The following is a 10767-nucleotide window of genomic DNA, read 5'->3' as shown; positions in this document are numbered from 1 at the left end:
TTGTCAAGAAGATCTTGTGGAAGAAGAAACAGTGGAAGGAAAATGTAGGTCTTCCGGAGGAGTTAGGGTTGATGGTGCCGAATTCTCTTCATCAATGGGGAACGAATAGACGTCTCAAGATTTCCCTAATCCTCTGGGAACCAACCCATTATATAGTGCACATCTATTATCAGTCCATCGATAATAATAGATGCGGGACTATAAGTTTTACACATATGAGATCCACATCTAATTATCTGAAACTCACTAGATATAAGTTAGATCACTTTAAAGGGTTCGGATCGTATTCACGTGTGCAACTTACAAATAAGTCCACCTAATAGGGATAATTATATCCAACAATCTCCTAATTGGGTTATATGTGAGTTGTATGTGAAATACAAGTAAAACTTTAGTTGATATCAAACTTTATTGGTACAAAATATCTCTGTAAATAATCTGGTCTATTAACTTCATTGATATATGACTAAAGAGGTCATAGCTACTGTATATGATCGTAACAAGCCCCAACAGTAATCACAATACCAATGTCATTAATGACATAGATCAAGATGTGAATGTGTAGAGTGGAAATTACATGAAATGTAATCAATACATGTCAATTTCCAACTGGTCCTAAGATATCCTCAAAAGAGGTCAGACCATATTTGCTTGCAAAATACTTTATGTTAAACTGCAATAGCAAATCATGATCAACTTTATGATTCCAAAAGGAATTTTTATCATATTTACAAAAATCAAATGCTAAATAGCAGTAGTAAATGATGATATCACAATCAGAGTGTCAAACAAACATGTAAATTCCCATTAATGTTTTGAACTTTAAGTACGTATAATAATAATCAAAACAAAATGTTTATCTTTATTATCAAATATAGAGCAATAAGATAAATGCAGACTTCACTAGATGAATTCTTCTTTCATAAGAAGGACTCTCATATCCATAACATGCGCATAAAACACCTTAGGCATCAAGCCTTTGGTGAGTGGATCGGCCAACATAGAATCTGTGTTGATGTGCTCTATCATAATCTGAGAACTCTGAACTTTTTCTTTAACCGCTAGAAACTTGATGTCAATGTGCTTAGACTTCGATAAACTGTGGTTGTTCTTGGCATAAAGTTCTGTGGCTTTATTATCACAATAGATCCTCAGTGGCGTGTCAATGTCATCAACAATCTGTAATGTTGTGATGAAGTTCCGCAGCCAAATCCCGTGATTGGATTCTTCGTAGCATGCTACTAATTTTGTCTCTATAATAGAAATGGCTAATAGCGTCTGCTTGACGCTCTTCCAAGATATAGCCCCTTCAGCAAGCATAAAGATATAGCCCGAAGTTGACCTCTTGCTATCAAAGCATCCAGCAAAATCAGAGTCTGAATATCCAATCACCTCCAAGTGATCTGATCTCCGATACGTGAGCATATGTCCTTTAGTTCTTTGCAAATACAACATCACTCTCTTTACTATTTTCCAATGTGACAGTCCGGAATTACTAGCATATCTGCCTAACATCCCTACTATAAATGTTATATCTGGTCGAGTACAAACTTGTGCATACATGAGACTTCCCACTGCTGACGCATATGGGAATTGCTCCATCTCCTTTATTTGAAGTTCAAGCCGTGGACACTGCTGCAAGCTGAACTTGTCACCTCTTGACACAAGTGTGTCACCGGATGTATAATTCTGCATATCATACCTTACAAACACCTTTTCAATATATGTCTGTTATAAAAGTCCAAGAATACCTCTTGAACGATCACGATAGATCTGTATGCCTAAAACAAAGAATACTTCACCAAGATCTTTCATTTCAAAATTACCAGATAGAAATGACTTAGTTTGAAGCAGCAGATCCTTATTATTGCTCGCAAGCAATAAATCATCCACATACAAAACAAGTATAACAAACTTGATCCCATTGAACTTGATATATATGCACTGATCAATGGAGTTCTCTTTAAATCCAAATGAGGTAACCACTTGATCAAATTTCTGGTACCATTGATGGGATATCTGCTTTAAACTACAAATGGACTTCTTTAATCTACATACTAGGTGTTTTGAGTCTTTAGACTCAAAGTTCTCTGGTTGCACCATATATATAGACTCTTCTATGTCTCCATTGAGGAATGCAGTTTTTACGTCCATTTGATGTAGCTCCAAATCATAATGAGCTACAAGTGTCATGATCACCCTAAGGGAGTCTTTCATCGAAACAGGTGAGAAAGTCTCCTTGTAATCAATGTATTCTTTCAGAGTGAATCCCTTGGCAACAAGACGAGCCTTATACTTTTCGACATTACCCCTTGAATCCCGCTTTGTTTTAAATATCCATTTACAGTCAACGGGCTTCTTTCCTTCAGGCAATTCGACAAGTTCCCAAATATCATTGTCCGCCATAGATTTCAACTCTTCTTGTATGGCATTAATCCACCTTTCAGGATCAGAGCATTGTTTGATTTCTTGGAAAGATGTAGGATCACCTTCCAACCCTATGTCAAAATCATGCTCTTGGAGATAAACATAATCACGAGAATTCGTGCTTCTCTATTCCCTTGTGGATCGCCTTAAAGACACTTGTGTTTGAGGTGATTAAGGTACTTGCTCATCAATATGAGGTAATACTTCAATTTCAGTGGCAGGTTCCTCCAATTGCATTGAAGATGTCATGGGAATATCTTGGTTCACTATGCTTACTGGATGTGTGATACTCATAATGTGTGATATGGTAACCATACCGCTACTGATCGCACTAATAGTAATCACAGGAAGATTGCCAACACATTCCTCAAAAGATATTTCCCTGATTTTATCACTCCTACTGTCCTCAATGAACTTGACATTTCCCATTTCGAAGAAAGATCTAATAAAGGGATCATAAAATTCATATCCTCTTGACTTCTCAGAGTATCCTATAAGATTACAGCTAACTATTCTTGAGACCAGTTTCTTTTTATTAGGCTTATAAGGCCTACCTTCAGCTGGATAACCCTAGACATGTAAGTGCCTAATGCTAGGCTTCTTACCCGTCCACATCTCGATTGAGGTTTTAGTTACTACCTTACTAGGTACTCTATTGAGTAGGTAAACTGCAGTCTTGAGTGCTTCATTCCACAAGGACTCTAGTAGAGAAGTGAAAGTCATTATACTTCTTACCATGTCTTTTAGGGTTTGATTGCGATGCTCAGCTACACTATTCTGACTGGGTGTACCAGACATGGTATATTGAGGCACAATTCCACACTCAGTAAGGTAATTCGCAAAAGGTCCTGGACGTTATTCACCTAATCCATCATATCGATCGTAATATTCACCTCCATGGTCAGATCGGACAACTTTAATTTTCTTACCTAGTTGAAGTTCAACTTCAGCTTTGAAAATTTTGAACATGTCCAAAGATTATGATTTCTCATGAATAAGATACAGATAGTCAAATCTGGAATACTCGTTTATGAAGCTAATAAAATATGTGTGACCATTCCAAGATGCCTTAGGGAATGATCCATAAATAATTGTATATATTAACTCCAAAACATCACTACAACGGCTACCTCCTTATTCCTTTTGTTAGTGGTCTTCCCCTTGAGACACTCTATGCAAACATTAAAGTCTGACATGTCAAGGGAATCGAGAATTCCATGTGGCATTAACCTTTCTAGACGTTGTTTTGATATATATCCTAAACGCTTATGCCACAACATGGAAAAATTCTCGTTAGTTAATTTACGTTTCGTGCCTATACTATGTATTATCATGTTGTCAATTGTAGGAGTAAAGGTATTCAATTTATAAAGCTTATCAACTAAAGAACCATTGTCAACCAACACTGAATTAAAGAAAATACTAAAAATTTCATTTCTAAATGAACAAGAATAACCTGATTTATCCAAACAAGAAATTGAAATTAAATTTCGGCGAAAAGGCGGTACAATAAATGTATTTTCTAAATTCAGAAAAACATTGGTTCCTAAATAAAGCCTAAAAATACCAATCGACTCGACTTTAGCCTTCTTTCCATTTCTGTATAGATGTATATTTTACCATCAAGCGGAAGTCAGCTCTTGAGACAACCCTGTATAGTGACACTTATGTGAGTAGTAGCACCAGTATCTATTCACCAAGTGTCAGTAGGTACAATAGCTAGATTAATTTTCGAACTAATAAAGTTAAGAAGTTCACCTTTCTTTACATACTAGTTGCCGTGCTTGAGGCAGTCTTTCTTCATATAACCTTTTTTCTTGCAAAAGAAATAAGTGGATTCCTTATCCTGCTTCTTGTGCTCCTTATGACCATTACCTCCAGAATATGTAGTTTGTTTTCCTTTTCCTTTGTTATTGATCCTCTTTCATTTCTTACTCGTACTTTGAGAACTAGATGTTAAGTGAGCACTCTCAGATGTCTCAATCTTTAGTCTCCCCTCCTCTTGCACGCATTGGGCAATAAGCTCATTCAATGTCCATTTTTTCTTTTCAGTATTATACAATATCTTAAAAGGAGTGAACCGTGCAGGCAGAGACATCAAGACGAAATGCACTAACATACCCTCAGGCATATTGAGTTTTAGTACTTTCAGACTTGTCGCTATATTGGACATCTTCATAATGTACTCCCTTATGTTTCTTTTACCATTATACTGCATGATTACTAACTTCGTAAGAAGTGTGATAGTCTCGACCTTTTCATTTGAGGTGAATCGGTCTGCTAATTGGTCTAGGTAACTCTTAGCATCTTCTCCCTCCGTTATTGAGCCCTTTATTGGTGCCGATATGGAAAGCTTCATGATACTCAGACACATGTGATTTGATTTCTCTCATAGCTAAAATTTAGCCCTCTGCTCTATAGTGCTAGCACTGGTCAAAGATGCGGGGTGATCATTCCTTAATGCATAGTTTAAGTCTATACAGCCTAAGACTACGGTTACATATTCTTTCCATTAAGTAAAATTCGAACCAGTTAATGTTGGGATGTTATTAATGCTGACAGTTACAGATTGCACTGAAATTAAAGAGAGAAATTTATTTTACCTCATGATTTAACTAAAGCCAAGAACATATGAGTAATAAAAAATTACACAAATAAAATAAAATTTTAAATGCATATAAATGAGCTCTTTATGAGATACCAAGTAAAACATAATGTGACTTCCTTTGGGCTGACACATTATTTGTTAGCGATACTCTCTAATATAACTCAAACTTTAATTAATTAACCACACAATGTGTCTTCGTTTGGGCCGACCCATTATGCACATAATATGATACTTTATATGAGTTATATTTTGGTCCATAGCTTACAACAACCTTAATCGACCACATAATGTCTTCCTTTGAGCCGACATATTTTGTGCATTATTTGAACAAAATAATATTTTGTTCTATAGTTGTAAGCTCCTTATATATATATATCTGGTATAAAAGTAATCTTCCTTTAAGCCGATTACTTTTAGCATAGATATACGTCTACCAACATAAAATGTACTAAACCTATCTAAGATGTCTTCCTTTGGGCCGATATATTAGTTCAACTTAGTAGCACGTTGTGTAGATAGATCCAAGAAAATACTAGGAACTTAATTAAAATAGAAATTATTTAATAAGCTTTAACAATATAAAATTAGACCTATTCATTGATTGATATATACCTTATGATAATCGATTGATTGATGTATTCCAATCGATTATCCCAATCGATTTGAAAACCTATTATATACGACATAATTATATATATATATATATATAACTCACGTTCCTGTAAATTCTATTATTAAATAGTATTATTTAAAACTAATTAATTAATTAATTTTACTGTTCATATTGGAACATTAAAGTTGAAACAAGTGTTTAAAAAAAACATATATATATATATGCTTTACGCATGAAACAGTATCATTTATTTAAAAAATATTTTTTGGGTACTGTTTCATTTTTTTTTGAAACAGTATTATTTTGAAACCTTTTTTTTTATTAGAACATTGTTTCGTTGAATCCGTTTTTTTTTCTTAATCGATTAACAGTAAACTTAATCGCATTGATTAAAAAAAAACTTAATTGAAACAGTCAATAATCAATCAATTAAAAATAATTTTAATCGATTATTAATTAATCGTAGTCACGAATTTAAGATTGAAAAATTATTTAAGAAAAATTCTTAATCAATTTGTTAGAAGTTTTAGACTTGGTACTCGATTGGTCGATCAAACCAATCCATTAAACTATTGCTACATGGAAGATCAAACCTTTCCTAGATTTTCTATACAAAAGATTTCGACGATCAAATAATTGTATTATATTAGAAAAACTTAATCTAGCATACAAATAATCAATCGACGAAAAATTTAAAATTTATTACTTATGAAAACGAGGAAACAAAAACCTGACTCTGATACCAATTGAAAGGTTCTCGTAAAAATCTAAGCCGCATGAATTCTAGATAATTAAAATAAGAATTTGTATAGGAAAAACAAGCACATATGTGCATGAATCTTCATTTTATCGAGAACATATCATAAGAAAGTAAATAATACATAAACATAATGACAAAGAACCTGATTGAAAAGTCATATCTTTGTTATTTAGGGTCGCGCCAAATTTTCTTTGTCAATAGGGAACGAAGAGACGTCTCAAGATTTCCTTAATCCTCTGGGGATCAATCCATTATATAGTACACATCTATTATCAGCCCATCAATAATAATAGATGCGGGACTATAGATTCTATACATATGAGATCCATAGTCAATTATCCGAAATCCACTAGACATAAGTTAGATCACTTTAAAAAATTCGGATCATATTCACTTATTGGTGGCAAAGACGAATACGCTCGCCCCCAGCGCCTCCACCAACCCGTCCCAAGACCAACACGGAGGAGGTAAATCACAGACGGCTACTAGCCTTTGGAATAGTGACTAGCACATAAGAGAGACATTTACCTCGACTTTGCCGAAATTCGAATCCCATACTTCATTGATGACAACACCTCATGTGCTAGCCACTAGATCCATCCGAGATGACTCGATCATATTCAATTATGCAACTTATAAATAAATCCACTTAATAAATATAATTATCTCCAACACAATTGACTTCTCAGTCTAACCACTAAAGCTCTGCACGCTGAAGAAAAGTCCACAACTGGGAAAAAAAGGCCACTAAACAATTGCCTCATCAGTCATTCATTCAGTCCGAATTTTTTTCTTAAAGTAAAAACAATTAGGAGTGACCAATCAATTCACTTGATTACCAGCAACAAAGAAGCCAAACAACTGGTTCTGCAAGGCAATCAGCAACAACCTACAGCAGAAAAACATCTCTGCTTTGCTTGCAGCTACATGTATTGAAGTAATCTGCTAGTTCTTTCCTTTTTATTATAACAAAATTTATTGATCCTAATTCAACTACTGATTTTGCATTTTCCATACGATTTCTCATTTATTATCAGAGCTACTTGACGTGTGGCTTCCGGTCTTAGAGCAATTTGAAGTGGTGTTCGCTACCTGAGTGCTTCGGCTTGATGAGCACTCGAAGAAGAAATTGATAGGCTCAGGAACATCAGAAGAAAGCAGAAGTGATCTCGGGATGGGAGGCGGATGGACATCGATGATCCCCTCGAGCACTTGAACAACCTGCCCCATCGTTGGCCTGCACCTCTCGTCATCCTGAATGCACCAGCAAGCGATCTTGCAAGCTCTGTCCAGCTCTTCCATGTTAACTTCTTCAGGCCCCAACTTGCTATCCAGCACACCCGCAGCGTCGCCTTCGTTCATTTTGCTCGCTGCAAACGTTGGGAAATACCTCGTGTCATCTTCCTCTGCTATTGTTTGCTCCAAGTTTCGCCTTCCGGAGATGATCTCCAACAGCACCATTCCGTAGCTATAGACATCGGCTTTTGCAGTGATGGCGACGCCAGTAATCCATTCGGGGGCGAGATAGCCCTTGGTCCCTCGCAAGGTCGTGAGGACTCGACTGAAGTCTCTTCCCATGAGCTTCGCGAGACCGAAATCTGCCACCTTGGGTTTGAACGAAGCATCCAAGAGAATGTTCTCCGGCTTGATGTCGCAATGTATGATGCACTCTCTGCATTGCTCGTGTAGGTAGGCTATTCCTCTCGCGATGCCGATTGCAATTTGGTATCTTGTCTTCCAGTTCAAATGAGAGGAAGGGGCGTTGTGGAAGAGATGGGAGTCCAAGGAGCCATTTGACATGAACTCATACACGAGAAGCCTCTTCGATCCTTGAGAACAGAATCCAAGTAGACGAACGAGGTTGACATGTTGGATCCTCCCGACAGTGCTCACCTCCGTCCGAAACTGCTTCTCTCCTTGACAAAGGCCTTCCAGCTTCTTCACAGCTATATCATTTGACCCCGGCAACGACCCTTTAAACACTGATCCAAAGCCTCCTCTCCCGAGCTTCGTTGAGAACTTCCGTGTGGCTTGTTGCAGCTCACTGTATGTGAACGAGACGAGATGACTCTGCGTAGCCCTTGCTTTCTCAATCATCCGCCTAGTTTCTCGCTTCTTTACCACAATCAAAATGGCAGGAACGCTAGAAAACAAGATGGCCAGAACAGTAACACTGATGATAACCAAACGTACCACTCTCTTCTTGTTTCTTTCAGAATATTGCAACTCCGAGGCAGCCAAGCGTAGGTAAAGAGTACCTGCATCAGATTGATTATATTGTTCTTGCAGATTCAGCAACCCTCCATGCCAAACAAAGCAGCCACTACCGTTGTAGGAATAAGCACTACAAGAGCAATTACTCAAGCAAGCCAACTCGCAGCCTTCCCTACTTGCAACCGTGGCCAAAGTGTTAGGGTTATCAGGTAGCCTAACATTTGGCATCTCAAAGAAGCCATCTTTCTCTGAATCGGCAGAATCGTTGTTTAGACCACTGCATTGTAAACCAGTCTTCCTCTCACAGCCCTGACTTCTATCACCCAAATCCCAATCTGTCTGAGACTTGATCCTGAAACCTTTAACACAGTTGCAGAAGGCTGTGATTGTGAAGTCACTGCAGCTACCAAAGGGTCCACATACTGCATAAACTGTGCACTTGCTTCTTGGTCGAGACCAGACTAGCATCCATGACTTCGAAATCTCCATCCACACCAGTACTTGGTTCTGGCCGGAATCATAATCCAGTACTAGTCTAGACGTGAGATTACTGGCACCTTCCGTGTATGTGATATAAATCTCATCTGTATGATTGACTACTTGCATATCGTCCCTATAATTTGATGGGGTCTCAGTGACTGAACTAAATTCGTGGCCATTCCACAGTCCACTAGCCCAATATATCCGAGACAAATTCCATAAAAATAAGTATTGGAAGCTTCCAGTCGGATCCATCTCAAAGGTGAAGATCCCAGGAGAAGGGTCAACTTTATTCTTCCAGGAAGTGAGGTGTTGGGATCTTTTGGTGATCTTATTGAACCCCAACTTGGCACCAGGAAGCCAAGTGTCAGTTGGGTGATCAAAGCTCTGCCAGAAGACGAGCGAGGAGTTGGATCCGTCCCTGAGCTGGAGATTACCATTGTCCAGGATGACGGCGACTGTGGAGTTGGAGGATGAGATGGCGGTGACGTTGGTGGACCATATGATAGATTTGAACTGGTCGAGGAGGACGAGGTTGCCATCATTAGAGATCTTAAGCTCCGACATGGTTGGGTCCGTGACCGGAGTGACTCTGTTGGCCACCCACGCGGGGGTGAGCACAGAGACCTGACCGTACCAGATGCCGATGTAGTAGTTGCCGCCGCTGCCTGGTGGCGCGAAGAAGCCGAGCACGAACGTGCCGACTCCGGAGGTGATGGTATGGTTTCCGGTCAGAGAATGTTGTGCAGAGATTGTGTCAGTTGACGTTGCTGCGGAGGTGAAGGAGAGAAGAAAAAGAGAAAGGGTGTAGAACAAGAGGAAGAATGAAGTTGCACTGGCGTTTGAAGGAGCCATCGCCATTGCTGATGGCTGATGAGCGACGAGAGCTTGAAGGGCATGGAATATTTAATGGCGTCCCTGGCATCTTGAAGGAACTGACTCCTTCAACGCCGTTCCAATCTTTTATTAACCATCTTGGATTAATGCCTCAGTCTCGTGGAATTTGAGACGACGCTGACGTCGCACCATCAGTCTAGTTCTTCAGTCCTTAGTCAATTTATGCCCTCAAAGAAAAATCAAAGAAAAACAACAATAATTTATAAAAATATATATTTAAATATTTCAAATGCCCAACCTGTTTCAATGAATCCTTTACCGCTCAAATTTATAATTAATAGAGTAGTCGACTAAAAATAAAGTCAGTAATTGACTAGGACTCCAATTGACTACCAAACTAATTAGTATTTCAATCAATTAAAAATTATTTTTAATCAATTAAAAATATGATTCAAATCAATTGGTTATAGTCAAACTAAAGTATTTAAAATTTTATAAACTTTATATATATATGTCGAAATGACACCTTGGCAATTTTAGTGTCCCTTGAATTTGTCAATTTTATTTTTCTCGGTTGTAAACCATATAAAGTCATTAAAAGTGTTTAATAATTCTAATGGCCATAAATTAGTGTTAAATACAGATTATTGTACTCTTAATATTCTCATGAGTTTACCCATGTTTAATTTTTTTTTAATTTGAGATTTCTAGACCATCAAATACTTTTGATCCAATGTATATGATGATCAAACTATTGACTCCAATATAGTAGATTCAAATTTAAGCTTTCGAGATAACAGTGTCATGGTCAGATCCTCCAATAATATA

At 37.6% G+C, this 10767-nt stretch overlaps 1 protein-coding gene across 1 annotated transcript; it reads right to left on the bottom strand.

Annotated features, from left to right (window-relative positions):
- Nucleotides 1-7322: 7322 nt before the first annotated feature.
- LOC122050288 (G-type lectin S-receptor-like serine/threonine-protein kinase At2g19130) lies at nt 7323-9963 on the bottom strand. Its single transcript, XM_042611209.1, has one exon. It carries the CDS (start codon nt 9961-9963, stop codon nt 7432-7434), a length of 2532 nt encoding a protein of 843 aa, XP_042467143.1. The 3' UTR covers nt 7323-7431.
- Between the last annotated feature and the right edge of the window lie 804 nt (nt 9964-10767).

The sequence above is a fragment of the Zingiber officinale genome, chromosome 3A, assembly GCF_018446385.1.
Source record: "Zingiber officinale cultivar Zhangliang chromosome 3A, Zo_v1.1, whole genome shotgun sequence".
NCBI classification, from domain to species: domain Eukaryota; kingdom Viridiplantae; phylum Streptophyta; class Magnoliopsida; order Zingiberales; family Zingiberaceae; genus Zingiber; species Zingiber officinale.
Note: the sequence above shows the minus strand (reverse complement) of the source record. Positions and strands in the feature narration are given on the sequence as shown.

Excerpts from the sequence above, each read along its gene's own strand:
- LOC122050288 (XM_042611209.1), bottom strand. The coding sequence starts at position 9,963 with ATGGCGATGGCTCCTTCAAACGCCAGTGCAACTTCATTCTTCCTCTTG.